This window comes from Elaeis guineensis, chromosome 4, assembly GCF_000442705.2.
Source record: "Elaeis guineensis isolate ETL-2024a chromosome 4, EG11, whole genome shotgun sequence".
Classification (NCBI taxonomy): Eukaryota; Viridiplantae; Streptophyta; class Magnoliopsida; order Arecales; family Arecaceae; genus Elaeis; species Elaeis guineensis.
Genome location: NC_025996.2, coordinates 28,386,127 through 28,411,602, shown reverse-complemented (window position 1 = coordinate 28,411,602; position 25,476 = coordinate 28,386,127). Strand labels below are relative to the sequence as shown.

At 37.3% G+C, this 25,476-nt stretch overlaps 1 protein-coding gene across 1 annotated transcript in view; it reads right to left on the bottom strand.

Annotated features, from left to right (window-relative positions):
* The window catches only part of LOC105043128 (protein PIR), a 134,552-nt gene that overhangs the window by 96,237 nt on the left and 12,839 nt on the right, over window positions 1–25,476 (bottom strand). Inside the window, exons 5-11 of the mRNA XM_010920544.4 lie at window positions 17,736–17,855; window positions 16,920–16,990; window positions 15,690–15,782; window positions 9,251–9,320; window positions 8,975–9,039; window positions 7,652–7,847; window positions 7,341–7,492 (exon numbers count right to left, since the gene is read on the bottom strand). Of these exons, the coding sequence (XP_010918846.1) occupies window positions 7,341–7,492; window positions 7,652–7,847; window positions 8,975–9,039; window positions 9,251–9,320; window positions 15,690–15,782; window positions 16,920–16,990; window positions 17,736–17,855 (767 nt within the window). The remainder of the gene's footprint in view (window positions 1–7,340; window positions 7,493–7,651; window positions 7,848–8,974; window positions 9,040–9,250; window positions 9,321–15,689; window positions 15,783–16,919; window positions 16,991–17,735; window positions 17,856–25,476) is intronic.

Here is a 25,476-nt window from a genome sequence, read left to right as displayed (position 1 = left end):
TTGGGTGATAAACCTACAATCAATTATTTACAACTTATGGAGCGAAGTGCTCCAAAACCTGACCTCAAATCGAACCTTATATATCTTAAGCCACATACGTACACTTATACACAAAGTTAGACAAATACATACACCCATGTGTATAATTACACATATACTCACAGACATAGAGAATTCACTCCCACATCGACTAAGGCCTTAATCCTATCAGTGCAAGATCAAAAATAAGCTTTCAAAATCAATGATCCATGCAATTCATGATGACTACAACATCTAAAATATGCAAACTGCAAAGTCCGTCAAAACATACTAAGGCATATGGTACTGTACCAGTATGGAACCAGGATAATTCCAAGATTTAGTTTAGCATATGAGCCAAACCAGTCTGAACAGATTGCAACTGCCCCATACTGCCTAGTTTCAGGTTCAGGTGGTACCATACTGGAAGTGAAAAAAACAGTGCAGCAAGGTAGTGTCAATATGAGGTGCGTATCGTACTATACTAACGGCACCATACCATACCAAACTGGCAAGGTACAGGCGTGGTACCCAATACAGGTTTTGCGAACCTTGAAAATACCTATAAATCAAAAATCATATGCTTCGGAGGCCATTTAAATATGCACCAAGTGGACACAAAATGAAAAGTAACAATAGGCTATTATATTAAATTGGGTGACCCATCACCTACCAACATCATATATGCCAAGGTTCACCGAATTGGTATTGGAGGGCATATTGGCTAGCGACCGATTCAGCATGCTATAGATCTGTACCGTGCCATTCTGAGGTGTACCAACATAGGAAGAGCCAAAAAGAAAGGAGAAGAGGGAGGAGTGAGGAATGGGGAGGGGAGAGGGAAGCCCTAACCCTAACACAAGCGAGAGAGAGAAGAGAGAGGGAGGGTGAGGGAAAGGGAGGGAGGGCAGAAAGGGGAGAGCAAGGGAAACCCTAACCCTAAGCCAAGCGAGAGAGAGAGAGAGGACTTAGCAGAATGTGGACATTGATCATCCTGAGCCGGCGGGGAGGAAACCAACATGAGCGGGCCATAGGCAGTTTAACAGCTGAGGAGAGGTTTAAGCAAACTGGTCCTGTCTTGTTTCAATAGTCTGAAGTCTAAACCATGCCAGTCCCCGACTAGTTCAATTCAGCATGCCCTGAACCGATTGGTTCGGCATACCATGACTATGTGCCATTGCATTGTACATGGCTGACACATGCAATAGGATAGCATGGCACTAGCACAATACAGAATAGCCATCATGAACCAAAGTTAGCACCTCTATCCTAGAGTATGCACACCTCTTAAAATATATAAGAAAGAAAATTCAATTGGTTTGAGAGTTTCTATGCTATTTGTCGTATCAAAGCACTATATCAAGCCACCAATCTGTTTAAATTTGGACCACTTGATGCATAGGTAAATGACCTGTAAAACATAAATATCTAGTTTCTAGGTAATTTGTATGTTGCAGATCATAATCAATGGTATGGATCCTTGAGATAAAATTCCTAACATTGATTTTTTGTACTATAGAGATTAATGCCTCAATCCTACCAAAAGGAGAGTAAATGCTTGCTCCTTCACTTTCTAACCCTTCATAAATTCATGTGCACGGATGCATGCATATACACATTTATATACTATGTGTATATGATCTATTCTATAATACAAATAATGCATTGACTCGTCAATGTAGTATTAAATTAATTACAAAAAAAATTTCATCATGAGTTAAATAGTATAATGGAATAATGCACTTTTTTTTGGCACAAAATATCTCTCCAACAATATAGTAGGGCTATGTTATATATGGGGACATATTGTCAAATATTCTAGCCTAGAATGTATATTTGCTATCTAAATGTTGTGATCCATGGATTTAAGTCCTACCAGAAAGGATGGAGCTATCAATACTGTATGATTTCAACAAGAACCCAGGCATGGGGCACCTCCAAGACACTTGTTCTCTTTTCGATTGGGCTAGCTGGAATAGGACGGTACTGTCGATGCCACATAATTTTTATAGGAGACAAGGACTAGGACACTTGTGAGATGCCAATTCCCTCTTAAACCGAGATGCCCCAAGCTCCAACCATCCCAGTCTGGTGCATTCAAATACTCCAAATAAATCAGGATGGGCTCTTCTTTTTTCATGTTGACTATTGGCTGTTTCAATATGTCCCAACCAAACTGTCCTGTCCCAGTACCATCCCATCCGAGATGCGAATTAGGAAAGGCCTGGTACTTAAACCCTTGTTTCAAACTATGATCTTGTTTGGATGCTGGAAGATCTTATCACTCCAATAAGATCTTTTAGCAGAGCTCTTTTGCTTAAAGTATGGCGGAAGCTAGGTGGTGGAAAGAGATCAGGATCGTTGGAGGAGCAAGTTATCCCTAGTTTTCAGGGACATGGTAGATCACCTTGGAAAGGTGTTTATCATCCCTAAAAACTTGCATTAATTGGTCCTCTAGCCACTCAATCTCTCTTAATCACTACTAGGTTTCGCCATATCTTCTGAAGGAGGACCTGCCAAAAGATCTTATTGGTCTAATAAGATCTCCAAATCCAAATAAACAATGCACAAGTAACTTGGCGTTTACAATGTCGAAGTTTAACTATCAACATTCTATGTCAATATCCAAAAATCAGCATTACCAACTAAACTCAAAACAATAGAGTCAAGGAATGTGTCGGAGAATGAGAAATATCAAATGAGATCAAAGGTAAGATCAATGAGAACAAAGGTAAGATTAAGCATGTTAGGCTTCGATGCCATGTAAGTCTTTGTGAACACCATAGAAGATGAGAAACATCAAATATGGGGAAGGAGCCTTGCATGAGTTAGTATAGCAGATGTTATATTTATTAACCTTGATTCCTCACTTAAAGCAAGCTTTCATAATTTGATTTAATTATGGCTCTGATCCAAGGGATATTTTGGTGGTTTAGATTTTGTTGGATCCAATTGTATCTTTTGGATTTAATCCAACTTACATAAATAATTTTATTTTGAAGAAAAATTAGAAAATAGTTAAATGATGAAGGAAAAAGAGAATGGTGGACAAAAGGTAGTAAACAGTAAAAGATAGAACAAATAATAGACATCATTTTCAGTATAACTTATTTTTGAGTATAATATAATGCATATATGATAATTGAGGTATCTTACTGTAGACTCCATTGATTATGACATCAACTCAAGAAACAATTGTGAAAGTAGAAGAATACTGACTACAAGTGGTAACAGGTAAGAATGACCATAAGGTAAGGACCATTGATGTAACAAGTATCATATCCAGCATCAGCTCTAACCTTATAATGTCATGATCACAGAAGAGTCAACTGTTAATAAGAATAAACATTGAAAAAAAAAAAAACAATTAATAGTTGTTCCAACTTACTTCAAAACAAAATATATGTTTGTAATCATGTTAAAATTTAAGAAACTTTCATTTTTCCCCTAAAAAGAAAGTAAATTTAAGTATTTAACGGTCAAATTTCTTAACTGTATAGAAACTTGTTTACCAAAGTTGGAGATTTCATGAGGTTTAACTACATCTTGCTTCTTGTATGCTTGTGAAAACATAAGAAATTCATATTACTCACAATATTTTAAAGGAAATTAGAACATCAAACATTTATTCTATTATTTCGACAATAAAGTAATTCTCTAAGTAGTAGATTCATAAATTGCTTATAAAAGTTTAAAAAATAATGCTTCCAACAAAGATTTTGAATACCGATACTGGTGGCCGTTCTGGCCGGCCGGCGGCATGGTCCGGCGCGACCCCGTACTAGACTAGACCGGCGTGAACCGATGAAGGAAGGGACGAACCGGGAGGAGGAAAAGAGAGAAAGAAAGGAAAAGAGAGGAAGAGAGAGAGAGGAGGGGAGGGAAGGAGGTTGAGGCGGCAGAGACGCCGCCAGTGACCACCTAAGGGCTGCACGGGCCCTTGGCAACCGATTGCCGACTTCACTATTTTTAAATTTTTTTAAAAAAGTGAAGCCAGCAAACCAAGTATCGGCTTCACTGTTCATCTTTCTTTTTAAAAAAGGGCCGACGCATGAACAGGGACGACTGCCCCTGTTCCACGGCCATGACTCCGCCCACGCCGCTTCCGCCATCCGATAGCCATCCCCTATTCCGCGGCCATGACTCCGCCCGCGCCGCTTCCGCCATCTGGTGGCCATGACGGCCACCTGGAGATCTCCGACGGCCCCTCCGCCATCCCATCCTCCTGTCTCTAGCGGCCTTCCCCTCTCTCTCTCGTTTTCTCGCTCGTTGCTGCAGCCCTATCAGATGAACCAAGCCACGGAGGCTTCCACGGCCCTCCAGTAGCCACAGAGGGCTATCGCCAGCCTCTAATGGCCTCTCCCTCTCCTCCTCTCTCTCTCTCTTCCTCTGTTTCTCTCTCTTTCTTCCTGGCACCGACGTGTGCCATTTTCGCTATCGAAACCATCTCGGTTCCCCACTGGTCCAGTTCGGCACGCCCCGAACCACTTGATTCGGGACGGTTCTGAAAATCATGCCTCCAACTACTTCCAAAAACCTGCAATAACTAAGTTTCATATTATAAAAAATCTTTCTAAAAGCCTAAACTAGAAATTTCTTTATAAAATCCTGATCTATCATGCATGACCCCCACCTCAATTTCAAAGAAGAAAAAACATGTAACTAGGCAATGAACCTTTAATACAGCTATTTTGACAAAAATCAAATCATTCCAAGCAAACACAAAGAAATTCCTGAAATTCATACTGTTTCAGATAGCTAACTACTCCATTTTGGATGAAATATTTTGATTTGCACCAAAACTTAAAATCTCAATATAAAAATGCACTTAACATACAAACACAAAAAAATAATAGTACAAGTGTATAACTATATTAAAGAGTTTGTATAACAAGTCCAGTGGTCATCTATTTTCTAAGAGTTTACTTTTCAACCCATTACCTTATTCCTATTTTCTTGCTTGAAAAATCTCTAGACCAACCCAATTTTAAAACATGTCCCACTCCATCTCAATTCACTGCAGTATAATTGATTTAACAGCATACAACTTTTATTACACAGATTTTGATCTCCAAAAAGGATAAGATCAGGGTTTGCCATACCGGGCCGAACCGCCCGATATGGGGCGTGCCGAACTGTCCCGATGGGAAACCGAGACGGTTCCGGCATGCAAAACGGTACACGCCGTTATCGGGAAGAAAAAGAGAGGAAGAGAGAGAAATAGAGAGAGAGGGAGGAAGGAAGAAAAAGAAGGAAGGGGATCCGTCGGAGGGGCCGCCGGAGGCCCTCCGGCGGGCAGCCGTGGCCGTCGCGCGGCGGAACGGCCTCCCGCGGCTCCACGCGGGGAACAGGGGCGGATCGCCCCTATTTCTTGGATTTTTTTTTTTAAAAAAAGATTTTTCAAAACGAAGTCGGCAAGTGGTTTGCCGACTTCACTTAATTAAGTCGGCAAACCACTTGCCGACTTCATTTTGAAAAAGCTTTTTAAAAAAAAAATTGAGAAACAGGGGCGGATCGCCCCTGTTCCCTGCGCGGAGCCGCGGGAGGCCGTTCCGCCGCCCGACGGCCACGGCTGTCCGCCGAAGGGCCTCCGACGGATTCCCCTCCCTCTCTTTCTTTCTCCTTCCCTCTCTCTCTCTATTTCTCTCTCTTTCTCTCTTTTTCTTTCCCGATTTCCTTCGTCGGTTCGCCTCGGTTCGAAACGAAGGCGTGCCGTATCGTACCGCCGGTCGGCCGATCCGGCCACCGATACCGGTATAGAAAATCTTAGATAAGATACAGACATACAAAATTATATCTTCCACATGAAATTAGACCTAAGAGTATGTGTAACGCTTGAATTTATCATCAGAATACCATTGTTTCCCAACTTAAAGTAACAGGAGCTATTCTTTCAGCATTTCATCCCCTGCATTATAAAGCTTACCAGGCACTTTTCTTAGTTCAGTTCTTAAAAACATCTGTCACTAGTTTTTCGTGTCTCCAATTTGATGATGAAATTTTCATACCTTTACCATTTTATGCAAGAAAGGCCTCTAGACCAATCAAAATTTATTTCTTGCATAAGCCTCCAATGTTACATATTGTTGACCATTGTTTGCCAACCACACTGATTCTTTCATAACATGCTTCATCAAACAAGCTTGAAAGTTGGAAATTGAATACCATACAAGCTTTCAGGAAAACCATCAAAGCAGAAGTTCTTCAATCTTAGTGATTGTTATGTTATACAATAACATAAAGTTCACATGCCACATATTCCTGCTATACACCTCATTATGTTATTGTTTAGCTCAGCAATGAAAAAATCAATGAAATATCTTTACAAATCAGAATGTCTAAAGAGAATCTGATTGCAGGCCTTCCTAGATATCATAAAGATTAGAATTGCATCATCCAATGAAATCAGAAAACTAACAGGCTCTGCTTTACCGCATGACAACCTTGGGAGGACCCGTGCGGGCATGTGTTTAATCCCACATTGGATGTAGACTGGATAGATCTCGGAAACTTTTACAGGGCCAAGCAACCCAAGTTATAGCTCCCAGCTAGCTTTTATAGGTGAGGTCCTAGATCGTTACAAATGGTATCAGAGAAAACTCGGCCCACAGCCAATGCAGATTAAGAGAGACTGCAGCACAAGACCATTTGGAATTGACCATGTACAAATCATGCCACATGTGATTGGACCTTTTCGTAATTAAAGTTGATTGGATTTAGACCCTTAGCCTAGCAAAGACGCCAAGACTTAAATTGGAGGAGTATGTGAGGACCTATGTGGGCATGTTTTTAGTCCCAAATATACTATGTACTAGGTAGATTTTGGATATGTATGCAAGACCAAGGAACTGAAATAACATTGGCTAGCCTTTTTGAGTCGAGTCCTGGATCATTACATTCCTCCAATTCAAAAAACTATCTACTTTAGTTTGATTAGCAAAGAAAATAGCAACACCACAGTTTAATAGAAAATTTGACACCAAAATACATTATTTCATCAATCTGACTATAGTCATATGTAATCACTTTCCTACCGAGGACCAGTACTTAGTCAAACAAGGCCTTCCAAATAAAACGTTCATGAAATTTCCTTCCCATTTTCAGAACCTTCCTATGAACTGAAGGCCACATCCTTATACAGATTGGGCCCAGTTTTCATTACACATGACCACATCTGACCTTACCAATTGAGCTTTTCTGCTGGTATTAACCAAATGAAGGAAAAATTGCCTGCATCAGTAAATGGAATACATTTTGAGCTCTATAACAAAATTTAAAAAAAAGTACAAGTTAAATAATATAATTCAGGACAAGTAGGATATTCTTGTAGCTCACGAGAGGGAATTTCATGTGGTGCAGGAAGAGAAAGAAGACGAGTTTGACCAGAAAAACTTGGAAAGTACATTGACAGTTCCTTTAACATTGCAGCAGGTGAAAGATGAAGATCTGGAAATGCAGGAATAACAATATCATTCTGCAAAAACAGATCAATGAGCAGTGCATAGATTAGAATACATTAAATATGTACTATGCATGCCACAAGTTAATTAAGCGCTCATCTACCATGAGTCATACATATGTACTGTAGAATGTAAATATGTTAATCAGCAGAAAGAAATACAAAATATCAAACCTTAAAGATGTTAAGAAGGCGGTTGATTTTCACCCTCTTATATAGTGATTCGCTATCTTTCTCTGATGAAGTCGCCAAAACAACAAGAACAGGCAAGACACGAAGTAGAGTGTGGCGCTCTGGAAATAGGAGTGCAAAGTCTAGTTCCAAAGATTCAACACAAAAAACAATGAGGACTTGCAGAATGTCTTCTACACTATACTTGAGTCAAGGACCTCAAATTTGACATGAAGAACGTCACAAATGTCACATCACTCAACATGAAACTCCTGACCAAAATATATCCAAGCAGTTCTGCTGGTAAAGCTAACAAAACTATGAAGGCCAATAAACTAACTTAAAATGATGAAAGAAAGACTCCCAGTATGTGTTCAAGACTCACTTTGAATAGGATAGAGCAACATAATACCATGGTATAGTCTCCATAAAAAGATCCACACATTTTGGTATAATCTCTATTTTTGGCCATTTTTTTGGACTTAAAAAATGAAATTTAGTGTGCTTTCTAGAAATAGAATCACAAACTAAAAGCTTATGTAAGAGTAGATGTGTGTCCTAGAGATTGATGGTGAAGCCAAATGGGTCAGGCCCCATCTGGGTCAAACTTGACCCACATATAAAGCTCAAACAGGGTTTGAGACCACGATTCAGGCCCAGATCAGACCCATCACTTTTTGGATCTGCATCTTGGTTGCTTCACTTTTCAGTCCATCTCAGGTCAAGTCCTACTTTTAAGGGCTTAATATTTGGAATATATACATACATACGTACGTACGTATGTACGTATGTATCAGATCCACTCGGATTAAAGTCTTAAGCCATGTAGGGTGACTCTTATCTCATGATTGGGTCAGATGAAGATCATGAATGGATGCTATACAGATCTATTTGACCCAATTTCACCCTTATTTCTACTAAATTGAATATTTGTAAGAACACATGCATTTATCACGTATAATGAAAGAGTAAATCTCTAAATCGCAGAAAACACATTATTTTAAGCAGATTTTACAAGTGATACTTATCAACTAGTTGTCCTGAAATAGCATACCCTTCTCAAATGCCAAAAGATACCATGATGGCTTTCCCAAGACATGTCACAAGAATTCTAGGTTGTTCTGCATGCTATTCTTTATCAGCTTGAAGTTTAAATTTGAAAAACATCATATTCCTTTCAGCTTGCTATGTTACATATTTTACGTCGTTAGCATAGTAATGCTATTTTGAAGCAAAATGAATTAAGCTAAAAACCATTGCCAGCCACTTGATCTTCCATTAACAGTTGTCAGCACTGCAACTGAAGATTTTTAAGAGATAGGATACGTGTTCGTGCGGAACATCTCTGCATGTAAGTTCAGCAAAATAGCCCATCTTGTGCTTAAAAAAATCTGCAAATGACAAGAGCATGAACAATGAATTCCATAGATGTAATGACAATGGTGATGTTGTAGTCTAAAGGAACAATGAAAATCATCCAATTAAAATAAGTGGTGCAACTGCAGAAGTTATTAGCTCAACTGACATAAAAGATCCTACAACATTAACATCATAAGACACATCAGGGAAAAAAAGGAAATGTCAAATGTAGAACTGAGTGACCTGCAGATCATCTAACTCCTCTCTCATTGAATCAGTGTCCTGCCACCGAGCACTTACTTGTGTGAATGTTCTGCAAATTAGTACACCAGATTTATAATTTTTTCTTTAAAAAAAAAAATCATCTTTAGACTCTGCAGAATAGGCTGAAACTCAAAAATAGTTAGTGAATTCAGCTATTACATATGAACAGATAACTAAAAAAAAATTGGTGGATCAGGCAATAGGTATGCCAAATGAAAATTCATGAAGCATGAAGCCCAAACTGCCAACCAAACATAATCTTCAGAAGGCATCTAATCAGATATTGGCCCTGAAGGTGAAAGCTATTACTGTAGACAGTAGAACCATTATCATTGCTTCAGAATTTTTTTTGCATTACACTAATGCATTATGAAAAATGAGTAATGCAGACATTATTTTAGTCATCTAAGACTGACATGTTACACAAGGAAGAGATAACATATTGCATGCAAAATTTTTACCACTCATCCCACCATGAAAATGACTGCAATTTGGTGTTCAGATGTACCACCTTGACAAGATTTGACTCAGTCTTCTCAACCAAGGATTCAAATATAGAGGTAGGGGGTTAAACCTATCCTTGGTTATTGTACATAGCATACCAACATTTTGTACCAGTTGACACAGCTGTAAACTTCCAGTATACCCTATATATGCACATTTTTGGCCAACTTTTTTTTTTATTTATTTTAGGGTTATAATTATCATATATGATGAAATTATGAAAGTCCAAGTCACTGAGATGGAATACATCGAGTTTTAGGGGCACCCATGTATAGATTCTAATATTAAAGAAGAGTTTCCAATGTATATGATACTTAAAACAATGTTAAATGCTAAATTGTGAAATTAGAGTATGTCGGATGAAGTTTGAATGTGCTTCTATGGTAATCTGTAATCCACACATACCTTGGCAACTTAAAGAAAAATTTATTGGACAATAATAAGGCTAGCATTGTTGTATTCCTAAGAATGTTAAGCAATAAGGAGGGTTTAGAAAAAGAAGTTGCTTGTAGTAGAAATAAGCATATTAAGATGAATATGGGTTAAAACTAGAAAGGACATATTTAGAAATTACACTAGAACAGTGGCAGAATTTGTCGACATTTAGAGCAAAGAGATAGAGGATCAATGGAAATAGTATGAGCATGTATAACAAAGCTTTGAAGAGACTCTAGCATGGAGAGATACTTTAGTTTGTATTGAAGAATCCAAGAAAAGGAGGGGAAGACCAAAGATAACATGGATGGATGTGGAGAGAAAAGATATGAAAAAACTAAAAATAACACGAGAAGTAACCTTATGTAAGAAAACTTGATCAACAAGGATCCATTAGGCTGACCATAATAGAATAGGCTAGATATCTATGGTTGTGTTAGCTAACTGATTTGATTCTTACCTTTCTTGTTTGTTCCTTTATCATAATAAAGGCTTTACCTAGGCAATCGCCTTTCTTTCGTGTCATTATAACAAGTCATTACTTAAGTTATTCGGACAGCTCTCCAATGCCTCCCACTGCACCTCCCACCATCACTTGATGTAATCCAAAAATAAATGGGGTGATCATAAATATCCCACATGGTATCAAGAAATATCGAGTGGTTCACAATGTGCCCTAATCTGGTAGAGATAGGAGATTTTGTCATAGTTCACAAATACCAAAGTATACCAAGGCCCCTATACCACTTTAAGGTTGGTATGGGACTAGTATGCTTGGTACTTGAACCTTGTTCTCAACAATTGACATCAAGAGTCATTGTTCCGATCGTTTGCTCACCCAATTTTTGCTACCTCCAAGATCTGAAGTCTGAACCACACATAAAATTCCTTTAGCTATCTTATGCTTACATCAATTAGTTGTCTTCATATTCCAGATCAGTTGAACTCTTCAAGATATTTTGAAGTTTGAACATTCGCATTTTTTGATTCCACTATGCCATCTTCTTTGCCTTATTGCCTAATTGCAGATCCTTGCATAACAAGACCTTGAAAACTTCTCTAGCAGAAGAGCATTAAGAAACTTTTTTCCAAGGCAACGCTCTAGTTCAATGAGGCTCTCACCTCAATGCATCTTGCTCTGGCCTAACAAGATGATTTACAGAAGCCCCTTCACTAAGATTTTTAAAAATTCTTTGGCACCACTTAGCCTCACTCAACCGCCAAGTCCATAGCGCATTTGACAATTGGAGCTAGTATTTAGAATATCATTAACCAAGGTTCATTGTACCTAGGGTTGGAAGTGGGCTAGGTTGGGCCGGGCCATGGCCCCACCCAAACCTTTTTTTGGGCTTCGGACCAAGCTTAGGCCTAAAAATTTTTGGATAATCCAAAAGCCCGAATCCGAGCCCAGGCTTGACCCGAGCCCGACTGAGCCGGCCCAACTTACCCATTTGCGCCAAAAATAGATCTGGCCCAAACCTGATTGAAGTTTAATATTTCATACAATTGCTTCACAAGTAAGTGGGCTAGCCAAAAACTGAGATCTTTCCTGTAACACAAATAAATGATGCATGATACATCATTCGCAACTAAACCCATTCCAATTTGTCTTTCACTTCCGATCGTTCTCTCTAAATAGTAGCATGCAAAAACAAATGGGTCGGGGCCTAAATTCGGGCTCTATTTCAGGCCTTGTTCATGCTCCAGCCGAGCCAATGACATGCCCGAGCCCAACCTGAAAATAAATGGGCTCTACATTTAAGCTCAAATCCAGTCTAAACTCTTTTGGGCCTAGCCTGTAGCTCGATGCGAAGTCGGCCCGACTTGAGCCATTTCCAACCCTAGTTGTACCATCCTAAATCATCCGGTTTGGAGTGTACCAAACCGAACCAATGGCAAACCGGGATGGCTCACCCTATCGATTTGGAACAAGAGTCAAACCACTTTGAACCAAGCAATTTGAAGCAGTACCAAGGCAAACTATGCGGTTCGCACAACCTTGGTCTGCCAATCACCTTCTACTTCAATAAGAGAGGAAGGCTACTCCATGCCTTCTCAGCCTTCTCTTATTTTTTTAAAAAAAATCTTGAAAACAAGGAGAAAGCATCGGATTTCGCAAGACTTGAACTAGATCCAAGCTCAAAACATGTAATGACCCTCTCCCTTTCCTCATTTCTTGTTTTTTTTAATTTAGAGGCTGAAAATCGGCAATAAAATAAAAAAATAGGAGGTCATGCCTAAAATTTTGATTTGGGTATGATTTCATGATATGCAGTAGATCTATAGATGATCTGCACAATTCCAACAAAATGATAATTTTTCATTAACTCTATAATTTTTAAATAAAAATATATTTTTAAATTAAAAATTAATTAATCGTCAAAAAATTTCTATAAAATTAGGAGCATGATTAGGGGTATGTGTGCTATTCTCTATCAAAATTTGGTGTAATCTATTTAAGTTTGGACATGATCAAGCACATCATGGCATGGGCCAAAATTTTAATAAACTTGCAAAATCAAGTGTTTTGTGCATGCCAACTGGCTAAGAAAAAATATATATAGCATCCTTGATAGAGTGCTAAATCGATCCAAAATCAAATTTATTCAAATTTTTTGAGAAAAATAATAAAAATAATTTAAATAATAAAAAATAAAAATTTAGTATTATGTAAGAATAATTTAGAAGCTTTACTGAAGTATAAAACTGATTTTTGCATTATAGTGAAAATTTGCTATTTTTAAAAAATAATTAGACAATGATATTTTGAGATAAAAATATATGTAGCATCCCTATTAAGATTCTAATTATTGTAAATCAACATAAATTTTTTCTATATTTTGTAATTAAATAATAATTTATTATAAAAAATTAATTAAAATCTTTTAAGCGTGAGACTTATAGAAATTCATATTACATGTAGTATAATTATTTTTCAAAAGTAATTTGATAATTTTTTAATTATAATAAAATTTTACTAATTTTTAATTAATTAATTACCTAAATATCAATTGATGTAAAAATGTTGACGTGTATTCAACAAATTTACAGAAATGGATCCACCAAGGAAGAAGAACCTAGAATGTAACATTAGTTGGAAGCATGGGTAAATGCTCTCATGCCGACACCATTGGAGGTGCAAGTGGTGCATCACAGAAATCAAAGAAAGAGGGGTAACTAGGTTGAAGTAGTATCGAGCCAATGGTTATCCTGATGTGTCCTAGTGCTAAAAATGCCCTTGTGAGATCTGACAACTTAGGAAGCAGCATCTAACTAGTATGTACTTTATACCTTAAATACATTAAAATCGATTCAATTTATTGTATTGTATGTGTTTTAACTTAAAAATACATTGGTTGGATCTATTTCATGACAAAAAGACATTAAAACAAGATTAAAATTGCAAATTAGAGAACAACCTCGATCAAATTTCTAAGTACAAATAAAAAAATTGAGGAAAAAATGAAAAAAATAAACAAAATAGCATACTGATCAGATGACCGATACACCAAACCATAGAGTGTGTCGGTATGGTATCAAACTGGGGTATTGTACCATATCAATGGCTGATCAGTACGAATCATGATACAGGTTTAGCGAACCTAGTCATCAACCATACAAGGTGGATTTCTCTACTTAAAAGAGCTTGAGGATTACAAGCAACTCCTTGTGCTAAAGCATACAACTAATTGTGCAGGTAGGCAACTCACTTTATACGACTATTTTGTTTATTGACCACACAAACATTAAGGGAGTGCTTGGTTTGCGACCGAAATCACATTAGAATCGGAATGGGAATCGAAATGGATATCCCCTGAGATTTGAATCTTACGGGAGAGTAGGGATTAGATTTCAGGAGATTGGGGTATTCCCCACTAGAATAGGAATTGGAATGGGACTCCCTCCAACCAAACGGCTAGAATGGAAGTCATTTGTTCCTATTCCCATTCCAAAGTCCAACTTACCCCAGCCAAATATGGCCTAGTTTCATGAGAATAATTTGGAGAAAATTACATAAATAATAAACAAATTTCCAATTGTATATATTTTTCTTGGAAATATGATATTGTTAGTCACTAACAATAATTGTGGTTCTTTTCCTATCCAAACTACAGGTTTCTAGCCAGATGATTCATGGACCTAAGAGGGATGTGCCTTCAGACAACCTAATAGCTACAAGGATTTCCCATAAGATGGCTCTTTGGCATAACTGGGGACTAAAATGCAGCAAATTTGTAGCTGCCAGCATTGTAACAGCCATCTAACTCAAGCTGAAAGGATACCGCTATCCCTATCATTCTAACACCATAGTTACAATCACTGGATTTAGCAACATGTTAAATAATTCAATTAGAACTTCATCATCAAAGCTCCCACTGAGGTGATTCAAGATGTCTCGGAAACTGGCTCAATACCTAAAATAACGGAAGAGCCTAGACACAAAAACTCCGTATGTGCTGATCAGGATGGGGCAGCCTTTAAGATTGATGTGCACCAGAGTCTAGGCCATCATATACATTACCGGTCCATACCAGCATGTACCAAGCATACCATACCATACCTGTATCAAAGCGGCATGCAGTACAGAGGATGTACCAAGTATTGGTACAGTGAATCAACCACGTATCAGGTGTACCAATATAGTACCAAGATGGCACCTGTACAAGGTTCAGTATTGAGATTCCGTACCTTGCATTAGACTATCTCCTAGAAGACGACCAGGTAAAAACTTCTACCATCTCCTAGGAAAGTTGAACTTCTGGACACCTGTGAATCAGAAAATCTAGCATGTGACAGTATGAATTAATGCAAGTGTGCCTGGACGGCTGGACCCTTCATGGCATGTGGGGTGAATCTATTCCATTCACCACCACTTCACCTCTGAAGCCTAATCCAAGCTTTTAATGCAATGGTCGGTCAGTCACTAGTCACTACTCTTTCCAACTCCAATTTTCCACAAGAATCCAAGCACTGCAAGGGAAAGAGAAATCTGAAGAGGAGTCATGGAGAAGTAAATACATATGAAAGTTCAAGGACAACTTAACTATTAGTCTCATTTGCAAAAAGGCAATATGGAAATCTTCTACTATAAAATATATTTATTCCAATCCAAGATTAATAGAGAAAATATAAGAATGTAATCACGCACAGGTATTTCAGAACAATAATGATCAATAGAATCTTCTCTAAAATATGATATGTTTTTTTTGATAAGGAAAATATGATGTTTCACCTTACAAATCATGTGTCACTTAAGTTTGTGGGTTGTTCCAAATATATAATTTGCATGTTCTTCGTAATAAAATACACAACCCATGAGAATCACCAACTAATAAGGCTTTCAACAAAGAAAACAGCTAATTTGACATAATCTTGATCATGTTCAAATCTGTGATGCAGACTACCACATTAAAAAAAAAATTAAAAAAAAAAAAAAACTAGGTTTTATAAAGTGTTATATAACTGGTCAACTGCATACCTCTTATACCATGAAAAATCATTGGGTATGCTTGCCTTAGCATTTTTAAGATGATCGAGTTGCACCAAAACATCAAGCAACTTTAACATAGACCTGAGATACAAAAGCAAAATGGTCCAACAGTTGCTCAACGAGTACTGTCTGCAATATGTAACATTATTTGCAACAAAATACAAAAATAGAAATAAAATAAACAATAAACTAAACAAAAATAGAACACTTATGTCATCAGCTTTTCCGCACAGATATGTAACCTTTTACCCCTTCTTAACCCAACAAAAGAAAATAGTAATGTAAACTTAAAAAGGGCAATTTGTGAAATTGGGCTTACTCCTTGCTTATTACAAAAATGGCATTATGAAATGCTATAACCTTCCAAGCAAAATAGCCTCACATGGAAACCATGCATTGCTACAAAATACTCTGTGATTACCATAAAAAGGGTTTAGGACCTTTAGGTCACAATTATTTACACGTCGAAGTAGTTGGATAACGAATTATGATGTTGCAGGATGAGATACGATGTCCCTTGTGAATTTAACTGTTTCTGCATGTGAATCACAGATTTGGCATGAATGGTCGGTGCACATTGCATCTCATTGGTCTCCTACATCCATCATCTTGCAATGAGTAGCTGCAACCTAAACCCAGGTGTATATAGTATCTCAATAGGTGCCCACCATCTGACATCATGCAACCACTAAAGTGAATAAATAGTTTCAATTTAAACCTTCGGATCTTGTCTGTATCTTCTAATGTGCACACACCTTAGCAACAAAGTGTATCAATATGCAAAGAACAGCAACTGAACATTATTGACATCTTTGGCTCAAAAATGTTTTCCAAAGAAAGGAAAATAAGTTTTGAGCTAAGCACATAATGAGACTTCTGAGGTATGTGATAACAGTGAAAAAAAAGCAATTTGCATAATATTACTTCCAAATATTTAGTAATATTAATGAATAAGAAGCAAAATTCCAAAAATTCTAGGTGAATAGCAGCAGCATTAGATATTACACTGTGTTCCAAGGATAAAGGTTTTGAAGTATATAAAGATAATTAAAATATTTTCCTGGTTTATAAGCATTAACTTCTAGTTCTAGAAATTTTCATTACAAAATTTTCTCCTGGCTAAGAAAATTTCAGAAAAAAAGATTTACTCAGGAACACATTCTAAACCTTTAACAAAGGTTCAAAAGCAAGTGATGATCATATAGAGAGAAGACAAACCAAAAATGAGTTGTTGTGGGTCCATTTATCAGCCGTTCGGGCCGAGAAAATCTCTGCATGTCAGCCGCCAGCTGTATCAGATAGCCCAATAAAGAGTTAAATGTTATGATCTGATCAAGATGCATTACAAAAAACTATGCAATAACGTAACTAATGTACCATGTAGCCAAGAAAATATATACATTTCTAGGTTATCTCTGCTGAAAACCAAGCAAAGCTGACATGTGGCATTTGACTAAGAGGAATTGCAACTTTAGGCTTTTGTCTGGGCAAGGCTGGTCCCAAGCCCAGCTGGACTTTGACAGGGGCTCAAATCGAGTCCTGTTTATTGTAAAAGGGTTTGGGCAGCTTCAGACAAAAACAATTTTATCCAAGTATTTGCATCTCAAGCTAACACATATCAACCCCACAGGTTGCTAACCTAGTACTTTTTCAGGAGAAAAATTCTCATTTTCTTAACTTCATTCTTCTTCTTATTTTAAACAATGGGCAAAATAAGTGTCCTTCTGTGTACCCATGGGAAATACAACCCACACCATGCAGGCATTGCCATGCGATATGCTTTTTGGAGGGCTAATGGGCTCTCCAAACTCAAGGACCAAAGCCACTGGTGCTGGACCACAAGCAAATCTCCTCCACCTCTCCCTCCGCAAAAATGCAAATTAAGGGAATTTACCTTCTATTAATGTCATGATATATAGCACTTTGGTCAAGTCTAATATATAGAAGAGATATAGCTCTTTCATGATCATATGCAGACAAAAGAAATCAATAACAACATAAAATTAAATAAAACAAGGAAAGGAAGATGCTTACTTTGGAAGCAGCAGATGCTTGCCATCTCTGAATTTCACGTAAGCGGCTCATCTCCAAGTCAAGAACTTGATAAGTCTCAAGGTACAGATCAGCTTGGCTGTGCTTCATGGAGTCAGGCAACTGCATCGACACTAGTTAGTTCCTCCTCACACATATTTTAAAATATACGTATTAAGATAAGTAAGCATTTTTCAGATCTTGTGGAGCAGAGCTAGGACATGGTGCTTCACCGAAACTTAATAAGTCTAAAGCAGGAGGAACATTTGCCTTCAACCAATGTTTGCCGCCAGAATCATGCTTCACTATTAGCCAAGTAAACACAACATTCAGGTGTCGATGTAATTTGAAAACTCTTCATCTTTATTTCACTGCATCATTTGGAACCAAGGTTTTGAAAACCGGTACCGGTAACCATTTCGGTCACTGGCCGATTCGGTACCGTACCGACACACGATACGATACGATGCGGTGCCGGCCAAACCGGTATTCAATTATTTTTTTAACAATTTTTTATTCCAAATATATATTTTTAATTTAAAAAATTATATACTTAACAAAAATTAATGATTTTAGTGTCATTATATAGATCATCCATAGATCTATAACATATATTAAAATCATGTCAAAAAAAAATTGACATAATTTTTCTTATTTTTCCATTTTTCATGAATTTTTTTTAAAAAAAAGGGAGGAAGAGAGGAAAGAGAGATAGGAAGGAGAAACATACCTTACAGGGCTTTAATCCACGTATTCCTGGAGTCTTCTTGCCGCTCTCAGTGTTAGGAAGTGAGAAAGGGAGAGAGAGATTGAGAAATAGAGAAACTTCTTCTCTGTCTCAGAAGCTTAAAAATGATGTCGAACTGAACAGTTCGGCTCGGTAGAGTAGCATACCGTCCCATTCAGGGTCAAAGCAAGCGGTTCTTTTTTTTCTTGTCGGATGCCGAAGATCAGGGCTGAACCGACCCGGTTCCGTGCTGATCCGGCTCAGTACGCCCTGAACCACGTGGTTCGGTCCGGTTTTCAAAACCATGTTTGGAACCTTGAGCATTGCCCTTGTGGCCATGTGAGATGAAAGATTGCAAGCAGTTTGGATAGGTAGAGATGTTTAATTAACACCAGCCATAAAGAATGTCAACAAACCACAGATGAAACCCAAGGATGTTCCATCTTTATGGAGACTATTGTATTGTGTCAAAATTTGGCCGAAGGCTCTAGTGACCAAATAAGGCCAAAGCCATCCAATATAACAACTTTTTTCCCCATTTTTTTCTTTTTTTCTGTAGACCAACATAACAATTCTTTGGCTCTTAACTTGTATATGATAACATGAAAATTGAAGCTCAACAAAAAGGAATAGACCATTTTATGTAATAAGTCTGATGAATAAAAGTTATTCTGAAGCAAAGTGCATCCAACAATCAATAACAAGAATGCACAAAAATATTAGTAAACAAAGAAATAAAGAATCTAATGTTATGTTGCACAACTTACACTCACAATTGACTTTGATGGAGGCATTTGTGATTGTATGACACAATGATACCGATGGCCTAAATCAAAGCTACATGGGAGGGTTTGGCTTATGCCATTTTCATCTTATGGGCAGACAACAGAATGCGGGGGTTCCAAACAATCATCTCATGGATCAAAACTGGGACCAAATATCAGGACAACTCATCCGCAGTTGGTGGACGGTTGGAGACTCACATCGAATATCACCTTTAGATAGAGGCAAATAGCACCGCTGACTGGGTGGCTACTTATGCGGCTTACCATAGTGGCACTGTTTTATGGGAGGCTACTTCAATTTTACCTGGATGCCTCAGGGACATTGTAGGGGCTTATGTGAGGGGCTGTGTATATACAAGGGCTTTATAAAGTAGGCATTACACCCCAAAAAAATGATAATTCTATATTATAGAATTTTCTGCTTTAAACACCATTTGAATAAATAAATACATAATAAGACAAACTGATGATGACACCCACCGGTGCTTTTTTTTCAATCTCACGTGCATCCGAGGATCACACAACGTGCCAAAAGATGAGATATTACACAGATAATGGATGTGAAATCATCTTCTAACATAGATGCTACAATGAAATTCAATCTCCTAATGCCTTGGAACTTGCAGCCAATAAAATGATTACGATTTATATTTAATTTCATCATCGTAATAGCATGTATCAATATTTCATTTATGCATTAATTACCAATTCTGCTTATATAATTGACATAGCATCATTTGCTCAAATTTATTTTTGCATGACCTTATTTTATGCCATAACATCCCCCTTGGCACAGACCAAATCTGCAGGAGACTGAAACAGCGGAAAGATGCCAACCAGGTTAGTTAAAGAGGTAATTGGCTTGGAGGGGATTTGAACTCAATTACCAGCAAACTTGGCTTTGGTACCATGTTAGCAACCAACACACCCCAAAAACTGAAGCGGCTGTAGGACGACCCAAAAATGTGCATCAGGCTTAACATATTTCAGATTAACAAGCATCAAGCAACTTCACTCAATCCAAGTCATGCTCCGGCTCCTGAACCCACTTTCTGGTGCTTTTCCAAGCAACAATTTACTCAAGTACCTTCAACTGCTTTTACAGTTTTTATCCCATCGATCCAAGTCCCATTGCAATATTTGTTTTATTGGTTTTGAATCTCTGCATGATGCATTGTGATGCAACAGCCAAATGAATGGTATCTTTTTTTCTTTTTTCTTTTTTTTTTGCTATAACAGGCACTTTATACAACTCTAGTATGAATACATCCAAAAAAGTCAAAAAATAAAATGTCTCGGAATGCTCCCGGACCAGAGAACAATATCTTTTTTATTGTCTCAGAATTTCCAATATTCTTGATGCTCTCGCATCTTAATTTTTGGAGAAGTTGACCTCCCCACTCCCATACCCTCTTCAAACTTGGGAAAGAAGAAGTTCATGCTGTGAGATCTTTGTTACATGGTTCCCATGAACCTTGCTTTTGTATCAAAAGTGCAATCCATTAGTCAATGTGCCTACTTAAATTATATTGTTGGCTGTAACACCCTGAACCAAGATAGCCAATGCCTAAGCTGAGTTACTAAACCTCGGGGGACCTAAGAAATCTAATCTTTCTTTAACATGCATTGCACGACATTTCATTGCATAACATGACATGAACATACATTAAACATTTAATTAGACTAATGATAATGAGGTATGGTCCACATATGATTGTGATTGAAGAATGAGATGAAATGTGAGTAGTATTAGTAGAAATGAAAGTGAATTAGTGATTAGTATATGAGCATAATACAAAGTGGATTAAAGGAAAGACATTACAAGGTATGCACAGCAAAATGTTGGTGAGAATTCATGTGGCCTAGTGTTGGGATGTCATGCCATAACCAAGAAGTGGAGTGCAGGGAATTCACATGAAAGTGCATGTGTGCATGAGTGACAATTTTGCAAAATTGTGTTAGTAGGAAGGGCAAAATGGTCAAGGCACCAAAGTTGCCACATGTCCACACCTTTCCTCACCTCTTCCTTTCTATTTTTGGTGTCTTCTCCTCCTTGTGCCATGCAGCAGCTTGCAGCCACCCATCACCCAAAACAGCCCCCCACCTTCATTCATTCCTTCTTCTCCTTTCATTTGTTTCATTCTTACACTTAGAATAAAAGAGAGAAAGAAAGAGAGACTAAGACTAAGAGAGAAATCAGAAAGAAAGAGAATTTCAAGTCCTAAACTAAGAGAACAAAGCTTAGAACACTTGGTTAATACAATTGAAGTGAAGTTGGAAGATTGGAGGAGAGTACTGCCGGTCTTTGGAGAAGGCAGCATACTATTTTGTGGTTGTTCTTGCATTTTCGGCAAAAGGGGTGAGGGTTCCAGCTTGTAACTTGTTTTGATTTGAAGTTTTGGGTGTAAAATACATGAATTATCATTCCTTGGATCAAGTTATGTGATTTAGGGTTAAGGACCTTGATGTTATGTTGCTGCCATGTGAAGAAATTCATGGAAGTTAGGTTTGTTTAGGCTAAATTGAGCTAGTTTGATTTGGGTGTGATGAGGGAGTTGGAATATGAACTTAGCTTCTGAAATACATTAGATTTTCATTGATTTATCAACATCTCTAAAACAGGGCAGAATGTGAATGAAGATGTCTATGGTGTGTACAATTGGTGTGAGGTGTAGGGGTTAGAATGAAGTGTGTGCTGTGTGGTGTTTGAGCAAATGGTAATTGTGCTGTGTGTTGAGTGGACTGTTTAAGGGTTGAATTATGGTCATATTAAGCCAAGTAGTAAAAAGGATAAATAGCTATAAGAAAGAGAAATGCGACATAAAAGATGATGTTAAATGTGTTTGTACAATGAAAAAGAATCTAAGAGACAATTGTGAGAATAGTTGAAAGCTTAGCAATGGCAAATTGGTTAACTTCGTAAAAGGTTAAACTCAATGGAAATGGACAAGCATGAAGCATATCATGCATTCTTGCATTCACACATCATGTAGTGCATTGCATTAACCAAGATGCACTTACAAATGTACGGGAGAAGAGAATAACCCTAGAGAAGCTTTCAGAGAATCAAGCACCAAAGTGGTGCGGTAGCTGGCCTAACCAGTGAGTGGTCTTCTTTCTAGCTTCGGTGTTTTCTATTTATCTGAGAACTATGAAAATGCTTTGTTTTAAAATAAAAAATCAAATTTGGTTTTATACCATATTTTCTACACAAAGTGTGGAAAAAGGATGCGATGAATGTTTGAGGTTATGTTATAAATGTATATGCATATGTGTATGTATATTTGATTTGGAAAAGTGTTTTGAGCAAGTTCACCACCATCTGAAAATCTATTGGGCAATCACGTGTCCAGGCTGCCTATGGGGATGATCAATCTATAGTGTGAGCCACCCGTGGTAGTACTACAAGAATCAAAAGCCCAGTGGGGAAGCACCAATGCTACGCGTCGAGGCTGCCCATGGGAGTGTGCTCTATGGTGTGAACCGCCCGTAGCCAAAATAGTGCCCAATGGATCAGATAATCAGAGAAGCGAAGTCTACGTGCACATATGACCAGCAAAGAAGAGCCAGAAACCCTTTTTGCTTCCTTGACTAGCTCGATAAGAAATAATTTTAGCTAGTGCTTGGTATAAGCAGGCTCAACGGGTGTACGTGGTGTTTGTTTTCCAGAGAGGTAAAGAATGAGATTGCAGATTTTGAGCAAAATGGTTTAATATGGTTTATGTTATATTAAAAAAAAGTTATAATACGTTTGAATGATGTGAATGCAGAATTTTACTTATGAAAAGCTTAGAAAGTATGTGGTGCCTTTTAATTAAATAAACATAAAGATTGCTTTACTACATCGTTTCATTTTTGTTTATAGTATAAATGTTTGAAAGATTTATAAATTATGAAGGAAGTATATTTTCCACATATGTTTTGAGCATTAAAGTTAAACCGTTCTGTTTTCCCGACTGTTAGATAGAATGACCATTCGTTAGGACATAAGTCTCACCACTCCATTTAATTTTGCAGATTTGAGGTGTACTAGAGCGTGCTAGTGAATCGCACTACATCATCAACATTCAGCACTAGTTGAGGTTGGGCCACTTTAGCTTAGAAAGGTGCTTTTGGAATTGTCTATATGCATAGAGTATTGTGTGTACATTGTGAAACTTAATGTATAGTACTTTGAAGTTGAATATAAGATGTTTTGAATGATATTGAAAAAAGTAAAGTGTTATGCATATCTTTGAGATAAATAAGATTACAGTTTTTCTTCTTACAGATTGAGATATAATGATCTAAATTATAGCAAGTTATGCAAGACGGACAAGATTTACTAGTAGCTTGTGATCCTGGGCACAAGATGCTAGCAAAACTCTACTCGGTTGTCATACCCTTGCTCAGTCTAGGGGGAGGGGTGTGACATTAGCATATTCTATGACCATACTTTGGATATTTTATTCTATGTACGTCTGTGTGTTTCTTGTATTTGTGTGATGCTTGAAGTAATGCTTAAGTCTCTTAGCTGCATAAGATTTCAGGTTGTTTATGGAATGCATTGGACAACTTTTCCGGGTATAGCAAAATTATCCTGCCCAACTGGCAGAAATAGAGAAAGATATTATTGTCAAGAGTCAAGACACCTATTGCTGTTCTAACTTTAAATCAGAATTAAATTTCTTAAGCATCGGCATAACTAACATTATTTCCACCATTTTCCAATGAATGAGACTTCTAAAGAAGGAACATAACTAGCTTCATTTCACCTCACCTACATTTACAAAAGAACAAGAAAAGGAGGTGCACAGGTAAACCAAGGTCAGAAAATCTTGCCATATTGACCCGGGTCAACACAGTTTGATATGGCAAGCAGTTTAAAGTTGACACAGGATCGAGATGATAGGTATAGTCACAGGAAGACTCTGGGAGCAAGAGGGGGACAATTCAAAATCATGGAACTTCTCTAGGGGTTGGTTTTTATATTAGTGTTCCGCTCCTGAAATTTATCAATTTTTCTCCAAGTCTACATACTGTCACTGGACAACCAAATAAGAAACTTTAATAAGATTCTAAATAAAGGACTTCCTCAAAAAAAAAAAAAGATTCCAAATAAAGGACATGTGAGCTAATTTCTGCTGGACATATATTAGGAATTGTAAACTGGCACCAACCATGCATATAACTTGGCAGGATTTTAGCTTCTTGATCCCTGAAATTTTAGTATTTAAGTCTGGCTGGAATTATCTAGAAATAAAGGTTAGCTAACAAATAAAAATTGTAGTTAAGGTGCTTTCCACCCCCAAAGTGAGAAATAGCTGAAAAAGAAAAGAAAATGGAGGAGAAGGTTTGTGTTGTTCACCTTTTGCTATATCATTGCTTATTTCTGTTAAAATAGATGAAGATTGATCAGATATATTTTTCATACCTATTTTCTAATTTTACTTAGAATATGCATTTTTCATTTCTATTCCACACTTTCCTTCAATCTAGAACAATTAGTTTTATTTCCATAATCCTGTTCACCTTTTCGATCTGATCAAATTCCTCTATTTCTGTTTATAGATGCATTGAGTTACTGAGCATTTGCCCAGATCCTAACCATTCCTTTTGGAATCTTTGCATGTATACACCTCAAAATTTCAATCTAAAAACTTTAGGGGTCTACATGCAAAATTACTCCCTTTTATTCAGAATGTCTGAAATTATTATATTTTTCACACATGTTCATCTCATCTTGGAATATATTTATTTTCATTTTACTTTGTTCCTGGAAGTTGTGCCTTGGTAATAAAAAAAATTTAATAACATTACTAATATTGATCTATTGAGTAGTTAATTAGGAAATAACTATGATAAAATGCATCAAGTTCAAAATCTATCAAAGGATCACTTGTCCAACCCCAAACCCCGCACACTGAGGTAGATCCTGGCTACATCGCAGGGTACAGTCAAGATCTCAAACTACCTTTTCTGCCCATGTTCTTCTCATCTTGGTTCTATTACAAAAAGTCATGCATTGGCAATAAAAGATTGATTCAACATTACTTGTATTGAACTATTTGTTAATTAAGTACCTATAAATCTAACATATATCAAGTTTAAAATAAATTTAATCCCAATAGAAAGACACTGGTTCCGCCACAGGGCACAGTCATGATTTATGCCAAAAGAATATTTTCTTCTTATGAACAGGAATAAGATGTCTAAAGAATCAACATAACTATTACACCTTCTTACCACAGTT